General features: G+C 41.9%; 1 protein-coding gene across 1 annotated transcript; it reads left to right on the top strand.

Moving 5' to 3' along the window:
• The first annotated feature begins 3246 nt into the window (after positions 1–3246).
• ANKEF1 (ankyrin repeat and EF-hand domain containing 1) lies at positions 3247–14753 on the top strand. The gene is made up of 9 exons (XM_065679270.1): positions 3247–3592; positions 4062–4261; positions 5719–5868; positions 6577–6700; positions 7564–8386; positions 10584–10810; positions 12079–12248; positions 13398–13541; positions 14573–14753. The coding sequence occupies exons 1-9, from the start codon at positions 3247–3249 to the stop codon at positions 14696–14698; spliced, it is 2310 nt and encodes a 769-aa protein (XP_065535342.1). The 3' UTR covers positions 14699–14753.
• The last annotated feature ends 10381 nt before the right edge of the window (positions 14754–25134 follow it).

The raw sequence follows: 25134 nt of genomic DNA, 5'->3' as shown, positions 1-25134 counted from the left end.
TCACCCTGTTCTTTGCTGCTGGGCACAGCAGCACCTTATCACCAGCAGCCCAGAGCCTGGTGTGGAGCAGCCTCTGCCCCAGCAGGTGTTGCTCAGACACCTGATTGCCAGGTACTGGCTGGCCCCAAGGGCTGCCTGCTCTTGCCGCTGGCCACTGGGGCTCTGTTACATCCAGCCTGGATGAATACTGAAGTGTCTGGAAGAGGGGAGACTGAGATGAGCTCTGAGGCAGAAGTTCTTCCCTGTGAGGGTGCTGAGGCGCTGGCACAGGGTGCCCAGAGAAGCTGTGGCTGCCCCATCCCTGGCAGTGCTCAAGGCCAGGTTGGACACAGGGGCTTGGAGCAACCTGCTCTAGTGGAAGGCGTCCCTGCCCATGGCAGGGGCTTGAATCCAGTTGAGATTTAAGGTCCCTTCCAACCCAAACCAGTCTGGGATTCTATGATTCTATGACTGGAAGTTGCAAGCAACCTGAAAAGAATGCACATCCCATCCACCCACTGACTCATCAATCCATCCATCTTGAGTATACAACCATAACCTCAGGAGTGTCCTTACAGTGATCAGGACTGGGCCAAGTTTTCCAAAGGGCTGTATCTCAACACGACATCAAAACCGGCTCAGTTCAGACAGGAGGTGCCATGGAAACTACTGTCACTCAGCACTAAGCTATGGCCTCTGCCCAAGGCAAAGCGTTTCTTGAGGGTTGACACCAAGAAGGGCTCAAGAGAAAACTCAGCATTATAGGCTATTCATTAAACTGGAATTCAGTTTTAGGAAGATTTTGCTTCATCATTCCTATTAAACATTAGTCACAGCCAAAATCCAGTGCAATTATTCATATAAAGCTGTAAATATAGCATGACACTGTTACCACATTGGGTTCTTTTATACTGGCACACAAGGCTCATGCTTATCTCTGTGGCCAGCAGGCACATGGATTAAATTTAGAAAGTGCTAAGCTATTTTCTCTCACTAAAGATAAAACACATAAAAATTTCCTTTACTGGTTTGTGAATAGTGATAATTAAAGGAATGTTTTCAACTTGAACTGTTTAAACTGAAAAATGTTGAAAACTTTTTAAAAAGGAGTTCCAAGAGCTTCCAGCAGCAGCAGTCAGGCACCAGGCTTAGACAGTCACTGAGTGAGAGCACTGGCCACCAGACCTTCCCTCTCCAGCAACATACCTTGATGAAAGCTTTGTGAGAAGACAAGGATCTGACTGAAATGATTTTCTTAATAGTAGGTGTACCAGGAAAAGGATTAATCTGAATTTGAAATGAGTTCATGCTGTCAACCAAAACAATGATACAAGCTGGCAGAATGAAGGTAGCGATTCTGCTGATGTTTGTCAACAGATAAAATTGTTGCTAAGCAGATTCTACAAGCTTGGGCTTTATGATTATAGCTTCATGAAGCCCTCCCCAGAGGATGCCTGTCTCAAAGCCACATTAACATCCCTCATTTTTCATTAAAACATCTGTTACAGGTTAAATAATAAAAACTCTATCAAGTACATACAGTTGGTAGTATTTACTTAATGACAATCTGCAAGATGCTGCAGTGATATTTTCATTATAGAAGCCTATTTTACTTGCTTGTAACTTCACCTGACCGGGTAGAGTTTTCTAATCCCACCTGTTTTATTTGGATTCTGTTACTGTAGAGAATTCTAATAAAACTTGATCCAGTCACTTTCATATTAACTGTCACAGTTAAAATGTTATGGTTGTTTTCATGTAAATTGTTGGTTCTTAAAGCTTTGAAACAAAGACTTTAAACTGGGTATGATCTTGCTGGTGGCTGAATTGTGATAACAACATACTCCATCACTGTAATGAAGATATTTTTGCTCATGCTTATGGAAATGATTTTGTTACTGTGTGTGAAGTATTAAAGTAATACCACGATAAACATCTCAGAAGCACCAGGAAAAACTGATCTGGCTGAACTGGGGCTAAAGCTGTAATGGAGTGTAATACAGTGCTCCGTGAGCAAAAAGGAAAGCATGCAGTAAGTGTAAGGTGTGTTGTCAGTCTCACATCCTGAATGAGTTGAAGGTTGTGGGGAACAAGTAATACCTAATCACATACTTACTTCACTTTGGTTTCACACTTGTTTTGCAAGTGTGTCATCTTGCCCTCTGGAAAACACGACACTCTAGGACATCCTGATTCTGGATGCTTGTACTTCAGAGGCTGCCATGTTTGTACAAGAGGTAGCACTAACACTGTTCTGAATCACAAGGATAATCCATAAAATAAATCCACATGTATTGAATATTATCTCCATTTGTGCCTTCATCGAATGTTGCTGACAGATTTTACCAGCTGCAATGCTGCTTACATTCTATAGCATTACTAGCCTATTTCCATGGAGAATGTAACTTCTTCAGTGTTTGCAGCTTCAGGGGGGGAAGAAAGAAGGGAAGAAAAGGCAAGTGTTGATCCTAAAGGAGTTCCCAAAAAAGTGATGTGTGATATCCAGCTGTAAATAATGACTAACAGTTGGAAGAAAGGATCCAGCTTTTGAAAGTAAACCCAAGTTCCTTACTGCTGTGGGGTAGTGGGAAATATAAGAAGAATATGAGAGAACATTTAAACTTGTCAGCTTGTCACCTGGGGGAACCTTTTTCCAGGCCAGTGCCCCATTGCCTGCATCTTTGTATTTTCCTGAAGAGTGTTTGCTGCAGAGAAATACAGTTTGTTATGCACATAGTGCAGCAGTAAGTTCATGCACCAGCTACCAAAAAAGGAAGGTGCTCAGATACTGATGGGGTGATGCTAGTATCAGTTTTATGTTACAGCAAGTACAGAGAACAGTGTGACTTGTGATTTTTTTCTCTTTGTAGTACTAAAATGACAGATGTTCAGCCTCCCCTTAAGCTTCCAAGTCATTGCAGATTATAACAGTTCCTTGAATGGAAAGTACTTACCTTACAGTTTCTTAACTTAATTTTCACCTTCAATGAGACTTCTTCGTGAGAGTTTGAAGATTAGAAAGGACAATTTTGCAAGTGCTATATGTGTTTATATAGTCTCTACATATGCTGTGTGGACTAAATGATAGAAATTCACTCAAAGCTTAGTGCTCTGTTAAGTTAAAGTGGATATTTTCATGCCTTGAATGCAGTTTGATTCCTGTTCTAACTGGCATGTAATTATAATCTCATCTCTGAGTTTACGTTTTTTCTTCTTTCTCTATGTAGGAATTACTTCCTTCAAAGAAGCCATTTATCTTATTCCAGGATGTTACCAGTAGATATCAGACTTCGAAACTTACAGGTGTACAAACTTCTTCAGTGTGTTCACCAGAAAGACAAGAAGCAGATAGAAAAGCTGGTCCAGAATGGATTCCCAAATCTCATTAATTTCACAGAGCCTGTGGAAGGATATAGTGCCCTTCAGTTGGCCTGCATTAAAAATGACATTGACATGTGCAGCTTCTTGCTGGAGCAAGGAGCTCATCCAGATGTCCAGGACAAAATGGGACGTACTGCAGCAATGAAGGCAGCTGAGTTAGGCCATGAGTTCATTTTGGATATATTAGTAAAAGCTAAAGCAGACATGACTGTTGTGGATAATGAAGGGAAAGGTAAGTAAATGGGAACCTTATCAGACCAGAAATACCATAAAATGACCCCTTACTGTGTTGCACACTTGCTATGTATGTTGTGTGCCGTCCATAGAGGGGAACCGCGGTTGAGGGTAATCCTTACAGCTCAGCAGAAGCTATGCCATAAGAGCTTTGACGGAAATAATTCTCCTTGAGCAGTCTGTGCCTGTAAGTCTATGCCTTTAGGTCTCTCTAGTGCTTATCTGAAAGATAACTTGTGATGGAGGATCATGTTCCTCCCATGACCTGTCGTACTAAATCGTGATTTACTCCCAGAAGTTCAAAGGCCCTACCTAAACTAGAAGTCTTTTTTGCATGTATGTACCCTCAGAGAAGTGAACAGGTCTCTACTGAAGGATTTTGTCTGTTCAGCTGTGAAGCTCACAGCCTAAGTAACCTTTCTACTAATTTAGTATCGCACCATAATCCCTGCTGGTTTTCTTTGCAGGTGTTCTGTTTTACTGCCTTTTACCTACAACACGGCACTACCACTGCACACAAATTGCCTTGGATGCTGGTGCAGATGTTAACAACTGTACCACTGATGGGAAGCCTGTATTTCTACAAGCCTGTGAGCAAGCTCATGATATTAAAGAAATATGTCTGAATTTCATGGAAAGAGGAGCACATCCCAGTGCAGGAAACCCAGTATGAATATTTCTGTAACTAAGAACATATATAGAGAAGTGTAGAATAGTTACCAGATGACTATAGAACCTTAAATGCTCACATTAAAATGGTGAATCAGTGACACTTAGCTCTGTGGCCGTACCTGCTCCCTTCTTCTGCATCACCCTTTTTGCAGGAGCAGGGATTTAAGTCTTCTGCTTGAACCACATATCCTGAGTTAGATTTCTGTAGATTAGAGTGCAAACATAAAGTGTAACTGGGCTAGCTCTTCAGAGCTGCAGTTCACTGCACTTCAGTGGCGCAGGGCTGATTTGTACTTTGCCTCCGTGTGCTCTAAGGTTTTCAGAGTTGAAATAATGCTCACTAAAAGGTGAGTCTAGAATGAAAAACCTTATGGAGGATCAAGGCAGGAACGAGCCATAAGAAACTATTTTCATTCTTTTGTATGTCCTCGTCATTTATTTGTTTATTTCTTTAATTTAACAAAGACCTGAAGGGCAGCAGCTCTGTGCTGTTGATTGAGTCAAAGAGCTCAAGCTTTCCTTAAAGCCACCCATGGCTTTTGCTTTGGTCCTGGTTTTGTAGTTATATTTCCTAGCTTGTAGCTATAGAAAACCCAGTGTTTAGACATCCTTCTCCCATCCTCTCACACATCTCTGGGCACTCAGTGTACCTACAATATGAGAAACCTGCTTTTATTTTTGTAATACGATGAGCACATACCTGGTCACATAATAGGAATGATTTGCTAGAAAGACAGGTAGCAGGGAAGAGCATATGGTTCAGTGGGACAATATCCATGGCTCACTGCTCTCTTTGCCCCTTTGTAGAGTAGCAAGTCAGATATTCTGTGTTGCTGTGGGCCAATATGGTAATAGCAGGCAATCCCTGACCTGAGATGTGCTCTGTTCTTGGGAAGGTCACCAGATCTACCCAAGTGAGACATTATGAAGAACATGGGTACTGCTAATCACAAACATACTCTATAATCTAGAAATATATATTAAAAAATATATTAGAATTAAAACTTTTTCTCACAGAACAGCAGTGAACTTCCCCAGTTGCTCTGCTGTCCCTTTAGCACTCCTCCAGCCATAGCTCCTTATGCTTTTTTAATGATAGAGATAGGATTTTGTGTTAAGTTTTGTAAACATGCATGAAAGCATGTTTAAACATACACACAGAATAAAGGATTCCTTAACTAAGGAATTGATTTACATGAGGACTGTTCAAGAGACTCAAGCTACTAATATATCTACATCACTGGGATTTGTCTACTCATGCTTTAGCAGCATTATGGTTAGATTCTTAGTTTACCTACAAGCACCTTGGAAACTATTAGCCTGGTCTCCTTTTTATGGTAATACCTAAAAGGAAACCTTCAGTTTTATGCCACCTTGCCACAAGCAGATTATATTGTTCCAACCTGAATTAGCATAGGAAACAAACTGAATTGCTTTCTTGCTACCTTACAGGCTACAGGTCGCACAGTGTTAATGGAAGCTGCAAGAGAAGGTGTTCTCGAGCTGGTTCGTGGTCTGCTTGAGAGGGGAGCTGATGTTAACCTGTTTGACTTTGAAAGACAAAGTGCTGCACATTTTGCAGCCAAAGGAGGCTTTTTTGAGGTATCACTATTTGTGGTGTTAAAGCATTGCTGCAAAGCCAAACCTGGGTTGTTTTTTTTGTTTGGTTGGGTTTTTGGGGTTGGGCGGCATTAGGTTTTTTTTTGAATCCAGTATCTGAGCTGATCAAAGCCATCAAAAGCAGCTTCTTTTTAAATATCAAAGGGAATCCAGCAGTGATAGAATCTCTCTCATAATTGCAGAGCCTTTTTGCCAAGGTATCTCCAAGTGTGCTAGTGTGGCTGGCTGGTGTGAACAGCTCTGTTGGAGACCTTGTTTCTCTCAACATGTAGCATGTCACAGCTGTGTAACTTAGATGAAACATTACCATTACAAGAGGGGCAGATGCAAATGGCTGCAGTTAGGCAGTTTCTTCCTTATTGCCCAAATAATCTTCAAAGTACATAAAATTACGCAGTTTTGATTGTGCATGCATTGTCAGAGTTTAAGACAGTGGCCTGCAGGGAGATGACAGGAACGAAGACTGTCTTTGGTGTTTACAACAGAACAAGGTTTCTATTTCCTCCATGAAATAAGCAGAGTACTACAGAAAACATGAAATGTTACGTGTGCATTGATTAGCTGGGCATGGGAGAAACGTTCACTAAATAAACTGAGAATATATGATACTACATTTATTTGTAAATTATTCTCACACTTCCCTGTTTTAAGGAACACACCAGATTTTGGTGGTATTGTCTGTTTTTCTAGATTCTGAGGATTATTTCAGCTTATAATGGAGACGTGGGCCTGATCGCTATGAATGGTAACACGCCGCTTCATTATGCTGCGGAGGGAGGATTTGCAAATTGCTGCAAGTTCATAGGACAAAGAGGTACATTAAAAATAAGTTACTTTGTAACTATCATGTGCATTCTATTTCTTTGCTAAAGGGAGGATTTAATTTGGGCATCTAGGAAGGATTTGACTCTTGGGTATCATGTGGCAAATGTAATTCTCATTAAGAAGTGCCTAACATAGGCTATTGTGATTTATTTATACACTTGTGGCCGAGATAAAACATTTCTCAAAGGAAGCATCAGAAACATCATGGCTTTGTATAACTCAGAACTGGACTGTCTTAAGGGGTTCTGCTTTTAGTTGGGTTTAGATGTATTGCATTGAAACTTCCAACAGGAATGTAATTTTTGGTTTGCTGATCATTAAACAAGATAAATCTCTGTAGTCATAGGGAAAACTTCATGCCCATGGGTATTCAAACATACTACAAAGCAGCTGTGACCATATTCTAACTTAAGCAGATGATCATAGCACTTCAAAAGGACCATGCAAAATCCTGCATTCTGTTCTTGTGAGTCAAACATTTAGCTAGTGATCCAATGCGAGATTGCAAGGTTGGGGTATAGAACACTGAGTGATACTTTAATCTTAGTTTGTTCCTTCTTAACCTTTCCCACCACTTAAAAAATGTAGTTTCCACTGAATTTCTGCCGAAATTCTATACATATCATGAATGGATGGATAAGTAAAGCATGTGTTGCCCCATGAACCTCCCTTTGGAAAACAAATCTTCTATCGCCATTTATAGTTAAAACAGTTTAAAATTGTAGACCTGTGGCAATTAGTTGTATGTATAGTACAAGTCTCTTATATACATAATTACATAATTAATTATGGATTTTCTATATAATTAGGAATTCCACTGCATTACCAGCAAAATTGTGTCCATATTTTTAGGCTGTGATCCTACATGGGTAAACTTGGCAAAAAAGACACCAAGAGCCATCGCCAAAGACGGTGGTTTTAAAGCAGCAGTATCAGAATTGCGTAAAATTGAGAAGACCTTTGCAAAACAGTCCAAGACTAAGGATAAGGAGGAAAACCCCCAGTGGGCTGTGAGGCTGTACGACTGGTCCTTAGAGCACCAGGCTGCTCTCCGCAAGGTGTTGGAGGCTGTCGACCAAGGAGACGGGAAGGTGACTAAAGACAGTTTTATAGCCCTTATCCAGCAGCACTGTTCCTTTGTGGACACTGAACAACTAGAAGCTATTGCTAAAATGCATGAAGGACGTCAGGCTGATGGAATCGGCATTGAAGACTTTTTTAAAGGCTCTAAATACTTGTCAAAAAACTATCTTATCACATCGCATGGACACAAAGGGAAGAAGGGGAAGAAAGGGAAGAAACAAAGAGGCAAAAAAGGTGTTGCTGTCCCCGTGCCTATTTGTGTTATGCCAAAGGGTGCATGTCCCCTTAGAGAAGATGGTTTCCCTGTATACATGGTTGAGGCTATCCAAAACCTTGCTGACATCTCCCGTTTTAACCGAGACCACCCATCTGCACATCCTGTGCATGATGACCGTGCCTGGTATATAGATGAGCCAAGGAAAACGTACATGAACATTAACTACCTTGTCAGAGAAGCAGACTTTGCATCTCTGCAGAAAGCGTTTGAGGAGAGTGTGCACATAGACATAAAAGATCAATATTACAAAACACCTTTGATGGTTGCGTGTGCAAGTGGGAACATAGTTCTTGTGCAGTATCTTCTGGAAAAGGGGTAAGGTCATTTCAGAGATTTTTTTTTTTTTTACATTGCTATTTTGGAGAGGCTTTCAAAAGCAAAAATTTCCAGCAAAGATTTGGATGCAGCAGACCATGGTTTGGTTTTTATTTATATAACTTTTAATATTAAAGTTAGTTCCATAGGATCCTGAGTCACAGAGGGTTAGTTTATTATTTCTCACATTATTAAAGGGAAATAGAAACACCCAAGAGGTAAGTTCCCCAGGTCTGAAGGTTTTGGTTGCCTGGGCTGTTAGCATTTTGATCAGAGGCAGCGTGCCAGTTACAACTGCAGTCTCTAATGGTGCATCCTCAAAACTCAACTCTCAAAATCAGATGAATGGTTTTGGGCATATCTGATTCAAGTGACTCACCTGAAATGAGCAAGACAATCCATCCAGGATAAAGATGCAAGAGTTAGCAAATTAATCTCCACTACTTTTGTCAAGCCTCACAAGACAGCACTGGAGTCACATCTCCTCATGTTTAACAGCCCTAGAAATGCAACAATCTTTTAAAATAGTACCAATTTTGAGGTTTTTAAATTGACAGAAGACAGAACATGGAGAGGAAAGTTATCAGGACAGTGTTTAGCTTTGCATCTTTCAGTAGCATGGACTTTCAGGTACTTTCACTTTGATATTGGAGTGTAAATACTTTTTACAATATAACCTCTTCAGTACAGTATCACAAATTTATATCAAATAGAAACAAAACATTTATCAAGAGCTATGGAAAACACTGAGATTTAAACATAAATTGGTGATACCTACTTTCTGTCTTGTTCCAGAAAGACTCAGAAGTAAATTAAATTTAGGGCTTAAGGCAAATTCAGTGTTTTGTCAGGAAAAAATACTAAGTCAGTGCTATGTTATTGCTATTCCCTTTGATTGGTTTGTTTCTGGTAGAATAAAGTTAGTGAAAAGGATTCAGGGGCAGAGTATTGGTACAGGCATGGAGGATGGGTCAGGAGAGCAAGTGGAGTCTGCATATTTTAATGAGAAATACAAAGGCAATGAACACTGCATACAAATAAACCATAAGGGCTGAGCAACTGAAAGATAACACAGACAAAACTGGTAGGTGTGAGGAATTACTGGGATAACATCTCACCAAAAGCAGAATACTCAAAAATGTTAAAATTGAGTAAAGAAAACCAGATGAATCTGTTCTTTTGATCTAGAGTTAAATGTTAACCATCTGACCTGAAGAACAACGAGCTATCCCTGGAAGCAACTCCATAATTTTCTTCCTTTTCATTCCTTCCATGTCTTTTGGAAAGATGTCAGCACTTTGTCCCTAGAGCCAATGGGACAGTGACCCTAACTCAGTTCAGGCTGTCTTCACTACAAGGCACAAGTAATTCACTCTGCTTGACTACTGGGGAATCCCCTCATGAGGCTTTGGCCCATTCTGAACCCACATGTGGTGCACAGATCTGGGCATGGTCATGGTCTGTGCTCTCTTCAGAGATGTGGGGGAACAATATTTCTTTCCTTTTAACACCTTTAAGAGGCTCTTGTAGCTGTGGTTCCCCAAGCCTTGCTTTTGCATGACCCCAGCCCAAAAGCTTCCAAGGCAGCAAGCTGCTAAAGGGCTGATAGCGCTCTTCCCCTCAGCTTCATTCAAAGGCAGCAGATTGCAAATATCACCCCCAAACTAGCCCTTGCATCCTCCAGAACATAACAGTTTTAGCCTGGGAGCAGAAATAGATCTATAGTCCAGCAACACACTTAGTGAAAAAGTTCTAAAAGGTTAGAATTTGAGAGACTTTCTCTAACTCACTAAATTGGCAATTTTCCCACCTGCTCATGCCCCAAAAGCATTCTTTTATGAATTCCTTAATCTATTTTTTGCCATTATCAGTGAAGCTGAAGCACAAATACAAGCAGCATTTTAAAGGACTATGGTGTTTGGATGCCTGTTTTCCTCTGTACCTGTGAAAACCTCCGTGTAAAGGACACTGTGTTGGCTAAGAGGGGGATGTGATCACCACCCAGGCACATTCTTACAATTAATATTCCATGACAAGCCATATATTGGATACTAAAATGGCTTCAGAGTAGCAGTAGCAATATGAAAACATTTATTCACATTGAATATGCCATTGCAGGGGCAATTAACATTGCCTGTTTTGACATTCCTGTATCCATTAGATAGCTTCATCTGCCACTTCTCATATTCTTTTGTAGGGCTGATGTAAATGCAACAGACAATTTCATGTGGACTCCTCTCCATCATGCTTGCTATAATGGACACCTCGATATTGCCAAACTGATAGTGAAGGCTGGAGCAGCAGTGGATGCACCTGCAATGGGCAATGCAACCCCACTAATGAGAGCCATTGAGATCTCCAGACTGGATATTGTCTATTTTTTACTTGAAGAGGGTGCAGATGTCCAAGCTACAAACAGCAGTGGTAAATATCAACATCCCCAAAACAGGCCCACTTCCTTACATGTATCCATGTTTTATTGAAAAGCCCCAAACAAAACTAAGTTCTTGGAATGCTTTGAGAAGTGTTCTGAATTTATGATTGCTGTCAAGACCAGGATGGAGGTAAGAGGTACAATTAGTTTTCTACAGTGTGGAATCACTGTTGTAAGTAGTCAGCTTTCCTGGGTTTTATGCCTCTAGAAAATAAAGTAACATGATTAATTACATGATTAAGAAGTCTGTTGCTCCTCACAAGATATATGCAGTTATAAGTGGCTTTAATGGATAAAATCTATCTACTTTTTAATATTATTTGATGGAAAATTAGATTTCACTTGTGGCCAGTGTATCCTCTGCCACCCATTTAAGTAATTTAATTTTTATGCACAGGCAGCACAGGTTAAAATATTTCTTGCTGCTTAGCATGTAAATATTACTCTCTGAGAAAAAGTACTTAACAGAAAAACAAATCAAATTGATACTGAATTGTTACCTCCTCACAGCAGATCCCTCATGCAGTGTTATTTCCTCTCTTTTTGGAGTAAATTAAACAGCATTTGTCACATTTTAAGCTTTTGCTCTAACAGAGGAAGCAACATTGCTACATAATGAGATTTTCCTTGCCAAAATGCCTGCTAGGTGAAACCTGGCTTGTAGAAGGTATGTGTATTCCTTATTTCTGTGGTGTTCTAATTCACACAGCAGTTTAGGCTCACAACTACTTCACAGCCACAGCATCTCACCTTAAAAGATCTGGAAGAAGTTTGTTCTCTATTAAGCCCTGAAGATTTTCAACCCCATTTAAACCATGGGGCTTTCCCTTGACTCCTTGCCAGCCACAGAGCAAGTACAGGAAGAGGTAGAGATCTACAATAACTTGGTCTACATTCCTAAGCTTGTACTGTGCTAGCCATCTCCTAGTGCTAAATGCTCTCAGAAGTCAAAACTGCACCCTGTAGGACCAGTATATTAAGCTGCAAATGTCAGGACATTAAGAGTAAAGTTACCACTCAAAGAATTCCTGCAATACTTGGTTTCAAAGCTCATTTCTGTAAGGCTTTATTTCTGACAAACAGTGCAGATGCCTGCCAGTCCTCACATGATGTCAGGCATGCTGCTGGCAACTGAAAGGTTAATAAAATAGAGGCCTAATTAAATTCAGTTGACCGTGGTTTCATTATCCAGTTGAAATAACAAAAGACCGAGGTTCATTTTCATGGCTTATACAAGTATTTATTTTTTTAAATACAGGAAAGAATCCTCTTGATATTGCTAAAGCATTTGCAGATTCTAGAATAATTGATCTGCTCCAGAATAAACTGGACAATTTGCCACAAGTATCAGAAAAGAAAGAAAAAGCTGTGAAACCAAAGCCATCTTCCACACCAAAGCCTGCAGAGGAACAAGCTGCAAAAAGAGAGGTATGAAAAATAGTAACAAAGGATTGATTTGCTAATAGTTAGTAGAATGCTGCTTCCTTTCATTTATTTGTCATCCATGTCTCTCTAAAGCTATAAATCATGCAGTTTTGTTAAAGTATTTTCAGAAGCCAGGACTCGTTCTTGCCAGTACTATTGTTCATTGGTTGAAATTTTGACATATTAATTATATGAACTTCATGTCTTTCACAGTCCCACTTAAGAATTGTATCCTGTATCACTGATGGGACACAGAAAAATATTTCCTCTTTTCCCCCTCCTCCTGAAGTTTATGATCATCCAGCTCTGTTGTAAATACCAAGCAATTTATAAGCTTAATTTCTTCAAGGGAGCACCTGTTTCTTCACAGATAAGACCAAGGCCCTTCAAATTAGTAGAAAGATCTTTTTATTCTGCTAACTGAACTCATTTAGGCAATATTGGGCTCACTGACTTCTCATTTCCCATCTTGTCTCTTAACCTTCCTCTTCTACTGTTGACACGAGCCCTGTTTCTTAAACGCCACACTGAGTTTGGCTGTTGTACTACTGAATGCTTTTACAGCATACCCAGGAGCCTTGAGTACCTTACCATTGCCCTAGTTCAAGCAGATATAGCCTCTGTGACCACATCCTGGTTATCTTATGGTGGATGAGATCTTGATTTACCAGTGGTACTTGTTAGTCAAACGCAGGATGCCATTTAGGGAGAAAATGCAATAGCAGCTACATTGCTGGAAGTGTCCTTCAGCAGTCCTGCCCTGGATGATGTAGTAAGTAGCCAAATGTTGGTTTCCCCCTTTCAAAGATAATTTGAATGTCAGGGATAGTGTAGGGCTTTGTTAGGCAGGAGGAGGACAACTTTAGGTGCCAATTTAGCCATGACCTGGCACAGGAACGGATCACCAGTGGCACTAGGTGGTTGTCTCAAGTCTTGAAGAGCAGTTAATGTTTTAGTGTCCAAGAAGGACAGTCATCCTCTTTGAGTCACAATTTTTGGTTATAAAATAAATAGCAGCTTTAAGAAAAGCAGATTCTGAACAGATTGAGAAAAATACATCCACAGTAAATAGAATACAGAAGAAGTATCTGAAGATGTAGGATGTGTGCCTTGCTTCTGGACATGATGTATAACTGGTAACTTATCTTTCAGTCTTCACAGGTATCACTGGCAGATGAAGAAACATCCATTCTTGAAAAGTCAACACAACCCTTCAAGGACAGTGTTATTCATCTGAATTCTCTGATAGCCAGTGGTGCTACCAAGAAAGAGGACATCACATTCAAACCCAGAAAAGTATGTACAGTAATAAAACATGAGCATGGTTTCATGTTAACGGAAAGGTAGACCTTGCTGTAAATCAAACCCCAGAATAATCTGATGAAATAGCTTCACAATTCAACTAGCTGTTTGTAGATGACATGACACAGGCTAGAGAAATTGCCATAGAACAACAGTAAACTAAAGAGTCCACATATGTTTATGTGTATTTTATATATATGCACACATATATTTATATAAAACAAATTATCATGGAAAGCAAGCCCTTACCAGGTTTTAAAAAATAGGATTAAATTGGATCCACAGTAAAATTACAAATGCCACTATGTGCATTGGATGGATGTTTACATTCCTGCACTTAAAGGATAGGAGTCCTTGTGCGTGGGACCAGCACCAACTTCTAACTTGCCTTCCCAATTAGTTATCCTGTGATTACTTGAGTGACATTTAATGATCTGAATGGATTACTAAGTATTTACTTCCTTGTGTTAGAATACTGAAAATATAATTTTTATATTAAGGACTTGTTAGTACTCATTCAAGAATAACCAAAAAACAGAGAAAGATAACCACAGAGAAGTAATATTTTTTTCCCCCTCTGCTTAAAAAGGAGAACACCACCATTGCTGACTGAGCAGTTTTGTTTAGAGGTTATTTACCATTTCCCTAAGCCTGATTTGTGCCAGTTTCTGCAATGGTCTCGGGGGAATAAGGCTACATCATCAGTGACTCTATGACTAATTACTGTTTTCCACTCTGAGGATCTTGGGCCCGAGTCAGTCATTCTGAACAATTAGCTTTGGATCACCTTTCCTACATTATCCCTCATCTGAGCCTATGGCATGTTAGAGATTGGTGGCAACAAGAGAATGTTCTGCTTATACTTACACAAATTGTTGCGGCATCTTCTGCCAGGAGGCCGCACCATTTTTCTTCTATGTCTCAGGATGGAAAGAAGTGCTAGAACACAGCTCTGTTTGGCTCACAGTATCATCTTCATACCTCACTTGCAGTCCAAAATAACTACAAATATCTTTATTTTGTAGATTTGGGCCCCTGAAGCCGCAACAGAGGAGTTAGTAAGGAAGCATGAATGGCTCCTTGAGCGCTCTGCTTTTGATGGCTTGTCAGAAAGCCCTGCAACCCCCTTTGATAGAAAATTTGTGGAATAAGCACACCAGCCGGAAGAAGCTACTTCAGCATATATTTTGAGGGGATAAATATCAAAAGGGCTACTACCCTGCAAGGAAGGAATCATGCAGTGCTCAGTAAATGCATCTTAGTTACAATAAAAAAAAGGTTGTAGCAAGTTTTTCATCTAGGTTATGTTGCCCACATATAATCTCTTGTTAGGGGCTTAGTCTGGAAAAAGGTTTATCCTCATGTGATTCTAGGTCTTGGAGCTAGCTCAGCATATTTCATGGAATGACTGCTGTTAGGACACATGCGTCCTTTATCTTTTTATCCTGTTAAAGGTATGGCTTTAGGAGGCTATTTTTCACCCCAACATAAAACTTATTGCTGGAAGATATATTACTCTTTCTACTAAAAAGGTATTAGTGGTCCTTTCCAACCCTAACTATTCTATGATTCTATAAATATAAAGATGAAGATAGCATTCAGTAATTATTTAAGACAACAATGTTCTTTATTGTCTGCAGGGGCAACAAAGTACAGAATTTACAACCAGGACTACTATAGTCTAGTGTACTGCTTTCATATTCTCCCATGCACTTGGAAGAGTGTACAAACCTTTCTCCGTATGCACTGAAGATGTATTTCCCAATTATGCACTGAAGATGTATTTCAAAGCTCTGCAAAGCTTTTACCCAGACCTTTAGATCTTTGTGGCAAACTTGAAAAACATGCAGAGATTTTGTGAATGGATGCTGAAGAGGGACTCTTCATCAGGAACTGTAGTGATAGGACAGGAAGGGGTGATGGGTTTAAACTGAAACAGGGAAGTTCAGTTAGATACAAGAAGTAGTTCTTTACTGTGAGGGTGGTGAGGTGCTGGAACAGGTTGCCCAAAGAAGTGGTAAATGTTCCATCCCTGGAAGTGTTTAAGGCCATACCAGTGGGACAGAGCCTTGGGTGACATGGTCTATTGCGAGGTGTCCCTGCCCATGGCAGGGAGTTGGAACTGGATGATCCTAAGGTCCTTTCCAACCCAAACCAGTCTATGAATGCAGGTTCTTACATTAACAGCTACATCCACAGCAAGTCCAAATCAGCACTTGCCTCCACAACAGTGAGGTCAACAGATACTGTCCCTTTTGTTATTTAATGAGTTCTTAGGTTGGGACGGAATTGGCATCTTAGAAATGAAATGACCAGGCAGTAATAATTTATTATGTAGAATAGGTACTGCAAGTTCATTTGGGGAAGTGTATAATGTAGAGACTCATGTGATAGGGTAAGAGTTCTGCTGAGAGAACTCTTTGCTCTTCACACCTCTTGAATTCTGTTGAGTTCATCCAGAAAATAGTCGGCAGCACAAAACCAAGATCAGTTTGGATCTTCAAAAAGGCAGGAGGTACAAGTAAGTACAAGTACAAGTAAGTACAAGTACAAGTAAGTACAAGTTCTGGGTAAGCAGAGGCTGGAAATACTGGGAATTTTTAACTTAGGGAAGAAATAAGTGGAACGGAATGCCATAAAATGCATCTAAAGAAGGAAAAAGCATGGAGAAGTGAACTGAAACCTCCTGTCCTTTCACAGGATACAAAACAGTCAGACTAAAGATAAAAAGCCAGCACACATTCAATACTCCACAGTATGTAAATAGCCTGTGGAGCCCTCTAGCCCAATACCCTTGGAAACTTAATATTTACATAGATTGTGAGAAGAGTCTAGTTAGCTAATGCATAAGGAATTTGAAACTCCCTTATGGTTCAGGACCTCTGCTAATTACTGTTGGTGCATGATAAAGTTCTCTAGCAATGCAGTTCACTCCCCAGTTCTCCAGAGTGGCGATCATGTCCCACAGAAGAGAGGATGACACTGACCTAGACAGACACTGTAAATTGAATCAGATCAGCTTCTGGTTGACAGTACCATTCTTCAAACTCACTTTAATGTTAGGAGAGCCGTCTGGCTCAGGAGTACAGCTACTTTAGAGAATTTGTTCTCAAACATACTCTACTTTTTTTCCCCAGAATCTGAGCTTCAAACTGGGCTCTTTCCTTTTGGATCATAATTTCCTGTAGTAAAAACCAAGTTTTGCCTTGGTTGATGCATGTGATGTAGCATTTCCCTGCCTGGGTTTGCCTAGGAAAGTTGCTGGGGAAAGCCTGTGCGGTCACATTCTCAAAGCCACCACCACTGCATGCATGACTCCAGCTCCACATCTAAATGTAAATGTGGTATTTATTGCATAACCAATACAAATACAAAGCAAGCAGATCTATCTAGTGAGATACTATATTCAAATACCACTGCTGAACATATTATGTATATGGACATGGTTGTGCATGAGTAGTTTATGACAAGTTGCTTACATTGAGAAAACACCCCAATCTGTCTAGCATTTTAATAGTTCAGTATAAAGACAGACTTCACAGGCAAGTGAGATACCATTTCACATTTCAGCTGCCTTGGAATTCTTAATATCAGCATATCATCTTTGCCTGTCAGCATAAAACTTCTGCTGCCTGCAGATGACTGTCAATAACAAAAATAATAGTGTTAGTTACTCATAGAAGCCAGTGCAGGCAAGGAGCAGGATGCCCAGGAACAATTGTAAATTAAACTGAAAGAAGGAGGCATAGGGTCAATTTGCTAAATGTAGCCGTCAAAATAGTCAAGCAGAGCAGTCAAACTCCTAATTCATCCTATGAGGTGAAACTGTTTCAGGCAGTTATGTCATGGAGATTAACTCTTTGCTGTTAAAACCAGCTGCTCAGCTCTCCTCTGTGGAAGCACCACAGAGGTGCTCCTCACTTGGGTAACTACTGCACATTAAGGTGCAGACTTTTCTGCTGGCTGTGTTCATTAGGGAACCTGTAAGCAAATGGAGGAGAACTTGAATACAAAGGGAAAAGGTTAACCTGGCCAGCAGAAGGGGCCGTCTCCTGCTCCAGTTTGGATCACGCTGTAGAATTAAGCTTGTTGGCAAGTAGCCTCTGAAAGAGAGCACACTGAGATGGGGCTGTTTTCTATTCCCATAGGAAATGCTTATGAGCACTATCCTCGTGCTTTTTCCTCCCAGCCAGCATGGGCTGCAGACTCAGTGTAAACACATTGTCCCACAAAAAAGAAAAGAAAGAACTGCACATTATCTGTACACAACGCAATAGCTGCGTAAAAAGGAATATTTGTGCTCCTCTGGGCTTCTCCATAGCTCCCTGGTCTTCTCCATAGCAGGCTGCCCAAAGAGTTGGCAGACCCATCTCAAGCTACCACCCCAGCTCCCACCCAGTTCTCAGCCCAGGACTGGCTTTCTGTAGGAGCAGACATGAGAGAAAATGACAGAAGAGGTGATTAGAAGCATCACCACACGTGACATTTTCAGAGGATCGAGCGTAAGTACCTAACACTGACTAATGGTGTTTTTGTAACTAACAACCAATCTAGAAATCCAGAGCTCAGAATACATTTTGGCATGAATAACCAGCTCATTCAGGTCCTGGTGACATAGAGACATCAGAGCAAACCAAGAGGGATGGCTGGACTTAAGTCCTCCTGCAGAGTGGCAATGAGGATGTGCTTACAGACTCCTCCTTGTGCACCAGAAGTGAAGTAGGAGAGTGTTGCATGAAGCAGTGATAGCAGAGTAGGAGGTTTTTAGGGATGTGAAAGCAGACGTCACAAGGGGATTGAAGGGATACAACGCCGGAGCTTAAAATTGACATTAGCAGAAGGAAAGGTATTCAGCAGAGAGCTGGAAGGGAAGGCTGTGCTAATGGAATGGTCATGGAAAAGCTTTGTGGTGATTTGGTGGATGGTGTTAAAGGGTACAGAGAGAGAGAGACCTTGGTAACAGAGAGCAAAGCACCGCCCTCCCAGGTGAGAGAGCCTTTGGGAAAACTGAATCAATTGTGTGTCAGCAAATGTGCCAAGAACATGGAAATTCGCAGGTGGGAGTTCAAACACACTATGACTGTGACTCAGTCTCTTGAGACAGGTAGCACAAGAGAAAAAATGAATCGAAGGGAGAAACCACTGCAGAAGAGTTGAGCAGGGGGCAGCAGCACGGAAAGGAAAGATGAACTCTGCACATCTACACTGGCTCAGACTAGATGAGTTGTATACTAGCTCTGGTTCAAACCAGGCTGTAATTCAACCTTACTCACCCTTTGGGATTTGCTTTTAAAGTTCAAGACACTTGTGAAGTCTTCAAGTATTGTTTCAAACTCATGTAAGTACTTTGGGCTAGCTGCTGTTGGCATCTAGAAGTGCTTCAGGTACCACTCCAGTGCAGAGCACAGGCAATTACGTTTCTCATCCCCTGAGTACATGATATTTTAAATTCACTTGAAAAACATGACATTAGTTAGGATTGAGTACTGCTGTTGTAGATACCACTACAGCATTTATGTGCTCATGTGCTCATGTATTATGTACTACATTTATGTGCTCAGCCCAGCTCTTTAACCCGAGTGTTTTTTAAAGGCTCCTCATTATGTAGCAAGACCCGGTGCTGAATAGCAGTCTCTAAATTCGTCAGATACTGCAGGACACAATAGTGACTTCAGTAAGAGGTATTTAATGGACAAGATCTCAATGAACTATCAGCTGCTTCAGGCCTTTCTTTAACTGATTGTATTTTAATCAAGAAAAAGCCACCTCACCATTGGGGTCCTTCCTTTTCACAGATGGGGACAGCTGGATTCATGCACACCTCAGCCCCCATTTCGTCCACACCCCCACCACAGCAGCACACACATTTGTGCCCAGAACACAAACATACACAACATGTCCCTTTGTGCAGTTCTCCTCTGTCCCTGAGGCTTCTCTAAGCCTCTATGTAGTTTCACCAGTTGCCTCTACTATCACTGTTGATCTAGGAGGGAGAAGTGACCTTATGCTAAGCAAAGAGTACAACAAATCATCACTTGCATGACAACAGCTTCAGTGAAGGCCACAGAATAAGATACATTTGACAAGATATGCTCCCACCTCTGTCTTCAGATTATCTTACAGGCTCCCTACACCCAGCACATGTATTTTTCCCCAATTTACCATATGTTTGGTGACACACATTTGTGGCTGAAATAGAAGGATTTTGGCCCATTTTTAATGCATTTCCCATTCACAACTGGTGTTTCTATGGAAGGCAAATTGCAAAATACATTGTTCCAGTCACAGCAATCAATACCCTCGTGCTAATGCAAACCAGATGATACCAAGTGGAATTCTTGAGCTGCTGTAAGCACAGTGGGGATAGTAAATACAGTTACAGCTTGGGGCCTTTGAATGGCTCCCAAATAGCCCAGCTTATCAACTGTTTGAGTTTGAGCCCAGGAAATCTAATTTAGCCTTACTACTGCTACAACCCCCTTGCCATCGCTCCAAGGAACATTTCATTTGTAATAATAAATCGGGGAAGAATCCCAGCAAAAATAATTGAACTGGCTTTAAAAGGGCTGGAGGAAGAAAGATTTCCTCATCCCCAAAGAAGGGCTCCACTTCCTCCCCCTCAAAATGGGCTTGACTGAGACAAGGCTAAGCCATGGTATGTTGTCATTATAAGCCTTGGAGACCCTCCTCAGAAAGGAACAAAAGAAATAGTTAAGATAAAACAACACAGCATCGCTAAGCATGATCTTACTGGGGTGATTGAGACCTCTGCTACTACCAGCAGTGCCTGCACAACCCAACAGCTCTTCTGTAGCACGGAGCTTGCAGGAATGTCAGACACTGTGGAGCTACTACATCTGCCACCCACTACAGCCTACTGCTTACAGGAGAAATGGGCACCAGGTATCACAAAAGGAGAAGATGGGAGATCTATAGAACAACAAAAAGCAAACTATAAAAATGGGAACCTGCTAATTTTGCACTGTTCAGCTCATATGTGGTAACTAAAGGAGGCAAAAGAAACCAAGCACACAGTGCCACTGAGCTGTACAGCCATTAGAGGGACAACCAGAAACATCCACATGTGCCAAAAGTAGCTCCAAATTGCCTATTAATTCTGGATGTCTGTCAGCAATTATTGTCTGATGGGCAGAGCAACCTGGCACCTACTAAAGTGGAAAGGAGAAATCAAACATAACCATTACATAGCTAACAAATCATTTCATTGTGACTTTCCTTCCCTTGTGCCCTTTAGCGCTCCTTCACCATACCTTACTCCTCCTAGCACATCTTCTATCCCCTTACTTCCACAACCATTACCTCCTGCCCCACCTGAGCGCATCACATTTATAAAGGTGCTCCCTCTCCCAGCTGACTTGTATTGGCTGTTAGTTGCCAACAGCTGAGGTTTTCCCTTACTGGCTTTGTCATTCCATGGCTCCTTCTAGTCTCTGTGTGATCCTTGAAGCCTACCTGGGTGAACAGATTTGAGTTTCTCAGTACATAAGAAACATCCACCTCCTGACAGTCAAACCTCTGTGTACTGAAAGGCAGCATCCACACTGATTTGCACCAGTTTAAAAACAAACCTGCTCCTAACCTTGTGCAGTGTGTTCTTGGTGAACAACTGTGGGAGGGGACTTCTCCTGAACATAAAAGATGTTCGGTGAAAATGAGTCTCAGCGATGCATGTTGCTTTGCTTACAGAAACCAGTTTTGAAATGAGCCTTGAGCATTCACAGCAAGATCTGCTGGGGGAAGGACGAAAAAGGTTGAAACATTTTCCTCTTAAATGAAATTTTGATGAAGCTTGTAATCAAAGCTTCAAAACTGAACATTTTCCTTCAAGCTCCAAATAGGGTTGGAAGAAGAGAGGAGAAGGACAGAGAGGAGAGGAGGGAAAAGGAAAGGAAACAGAAAGGAAAAGGAAGGGAAAAGGAAAGGAAAAGGAAAGGAGAAGGGAAAGAAGAAAGGAAAGGAAAAAGGAAAAGAACTGTCTTTACTGTCTGTGTTCTAACAGACCTTTCAGAATTGCCATTACAACATCAACAAGAAGTCCGTGGGCTTTGGGCAGTTCTGTTTACTTGACTCTATTTGCTTATGCAGTCAGGGAAGACAAACAATGACACATCTGACCCATCACCAGCAAACTCCTCAGCACAAGGCTGAATGTTAACTACTGGCTGTTTATAAGGAGTGCATGCAGCAGTCTCAAGTGCTTGGAGAGGTCAGATCACTCCAAGCAGTGACTGAGCTCTTGGCAGAAGGACGGGTTTGTGTTTAATGCCACACTGATGAGATCTGTTGGGTTTGATCCTGGTGCTAGCTGGGGAGCTGTGGTGTACTGTGACAGCAATTACATGTGTTGGAAGAGGTGTAAAGCAAGATCTTTGCTAGATTCATAGAATCATAGACTGGTTTGGGTTGGAAGGGACCTTAAAGATCATCTAGTTCCAACCCCCCTAGATTTAGAAACCTCCCCCAAATCTTCAGGAACTTTTCTAAGGTCTCAGTAGGCAGCACTCAACCCCATGTGCCTCCCAATCTAGCAGAGCATGTCATTTATCTCATACTCTGCACCTTACGTGCCAGTTTGGTACCACGTACAGAACATGCCTGAGAAACTCTCCAGCACCCTTGTCTTCAGTACATCTTCAGCCACCAGCATTTTCAGTCTGAAACTCAGCTACAGTAGAAACTGTGGTAAAGATGGTGCTAAGCCCACTTCTCATATGGAGATCTGTATCTAGAGACTGCTTGTGAATCCTGTATTAAAGAGGCACTAGGAAAAAAGATAGAATTCATGCAGGTAAGGACTTAGACCATGCCAACGTGCATTAGCAACCACATCTAATCACCAACTTTCTTCACGCTTTGATGCCTATTCCCTTCCCACATAAAGTGCATTCTTGTCTGATCAGGCCCGATGCAAAGGCCTCTGGTGAGCACAGGAGAAGGAGGGGAAAGGATGCTATGCTGATATACGCCATCACAGAGCAGCGAGGCAGGAAACACCCTGCTCCTTCCTTTTGTAGTACAAATGCCTTCTGCTTTAAAAAGGCTTACGCCACAGCAGCTGAGACATCAGTACTTTTTCGCTGGGTTTGCTGCCTAGGGTACTGACAACAGTCAGGAATTTGCCTGGAAGCAAGGAACTAAGCCAAAAAAATAAAGCACAAGTGAAAGGCACAATTGAAAGTCAGCTCTGAACAGGCAAGACGCTGTGCCAAAGCTGTCAGCAGCCCAGTGGGTATTTTAGACTGTTTAATCCTTCAGATATATACCAAACATATACGTGCAAGTCCTCAGCAGACAGCTTTGCTTCAGTGAGAGGTGCAATGCATAGAAAAGCAAATGTTGGTGCCTCCCTTCTGCTGGAGCTTCTAATAATAAGTTACGATTATTGAAGTTAATAGTAATAATTGCAATGCAACACACATAATTAGGTTGGATGTAAGGAAGAAGTGCTTTACTGTTACAGTGGTGAGGCACTGGAATGGGTTGCCCAGGGAAGCTGTGAATGCTCCATCCCTGGCAGTGTTCAAGGCCAGGTTGGACAGAGCCTTGTGTGGGATGGTTTAGTGTGAGGTGTCCCTGCCCATGGCAGGCGGTTTGGAACTGGATGAGCTTAAGGTCCTTTCCAGCCCTAACTATATTCTATGATTCTATGAGAATTGGATCCAATCCTGTTTTGGGGAGCCACAGTCCAGTAAGTAACTTCAGTAACTTTCCCACCCATACAACTGAATTACTTTATGAGGAAATCCCTGTGTCTGTGGCAGGCAGGGGAGCGGAGCTGGAGCGATCTCTACCCAGCCCCTTCAGTCTGGTTTCTTGTAGAATCAGACTGCTTTGCTGGGTGACACCCCCAGAAAGCAACGTGCAGAGTCCGCTTCTCTGCAGCAGCCTGAGAAACGAGGTGATGGTGATGTGCTCTGGCACTCATTGTTGCTGCACGTTTAACCCTGCTGTGACAATTTGGCCTTAAATTACAAATTTAACCAAGGTGAATCTAAGGAGATCACATAAAGCTTCCTGGCACTGTGTCAGTCAGGCGTTGAACCCCAGGTGGGCAGGGTTCATCAGGAACCTGGTGAATGGTGGGCTCACACGGTCCCTGTGCTGGTTTTATAACCCACAGGCTTTAATCACAGGGGGAAGAGTGAGGGGCGAGGAGAGAAAGGCGCTGGTAATGTCAGAGGCAGAAGGAGAAGCGTGCTAGCATAAGGGAAGCGAAGGTCTGCTCCTGGGGAAACAGTGGTGGCTGCAGCAGGAGGGGGAAAGGTGCAGCTTGTGTCCTGCTGTGAATAGAAGTCCCAGTCAGGGGAAAGGTCCCGAGGCTTTTGCCTCGGCTGGGCAAGAGGGAGCGAGCATTTTGCATGCTTTACTTTCCTGGCTGCCCAGAGCAAGACCCGGGGCTCAGATGTCATTCTGAGCTGCTTTTTGCCTTCCTTGCAAGTATTTAATCACTGTATTTTCCTCCTGCTGACAGGAGATCCTGGTGCAAAGCACGGCCAGAAATACATTTGCATTCCTTCAGAGCGCATCAGCAGCGAAGGCTGAGCCCTCGGTGAGCCCTCCCTGGTGCTTCTCTGATGGAGAGGGAGCAGGGGGACATGCACTCACCTCTGCTCCCACCTTGCACACGCAGGCTGCTCATGCGAATGTACAGCAGGATTATTTTGCTCCCCATTTCCAGCCGCGGCTGCAGGATTTCAATAGCAGTTTTCTTTCAATCTCTGCTGCCCTCTGCTGATTCAAAGCCAAGGCAAAGAGCCCTGGCAGCGAGCTAAAGTCTCCGGTTACGGCTGCAAAAGCTCACCCTCACCAAAACATCATCATTGTCACAGCCTGCGGGTTCCTCTTCCTTGTCCCCACACAAACTCTGAAGCAATAAGGTATGTCAAAGCAATAAGGTATGTCACTCGGGGAAGGATTTCTTGTTTAATCATACCGTAATGATTTAGACAGAGTTAGTTCGTCCTCATTACCTCACATCAGGTAGAATAGAATCATAGAATCATAGAATAGTTAGGGTTGGAAAGGACCACAAGATCATCCAGTTCCAACCCCCCTGCCATGGGCAGGGACACCTCACACTAAACCATCCCACACAAGGCTTCATCCAACCTGGCCTTGAACACTGCCAGGGATGGAGCATTCACAGCTTCCCTGGGCAACCCATTCCAGTGCCTCACCACCCTTACACTAAAGAATTTCTTCCTTATATCCAGTCTAAACTTCCCCTGTTTAAGTTTTAACCCGTTACCCCTTGTCCTGTCACTACAGTCCCTAATGAAGAGTCCCTCCCCAGCATCCCTATAGGCTCCCCTTCAGATACTGGAAGGCTGCTATGATAAATACTGGTAAATCAGGTAAATGCTGGTTTAATCAATTTGCAGATTTAGGTATAAAAAAAAATTGGAAAATTAAAAAGCAGAGTAAGATGAGGGTTAAAAGCTTTGGTTTAAAACTGTGTCCCTGCGCTTTGGATTTTCCACTTGAATTTCTCTCTATACTAGAAGTCGTTCCAGTAAACTTAGGCCTGGCACATCCTCTGCTGCTTGCAGCCCCATGCTGAGCTCAG

Source organism: Lathamus discolor, chromosome 5, assembly GCF_037157495.1.
Source record: "Lathamus discolor isolate bLatDis1 chromosome 5, bLatDis1.hap1, whole genome shotgun sequence".
NCBI lineage: Eukaryota > Metazoa > Chordata > Aves > Psittaciformes > Psittacidae > Lathamus > Lathamus discolor.
This window is presented reverse-complemented; position numbering and strand designations above follow the sequence as displayed.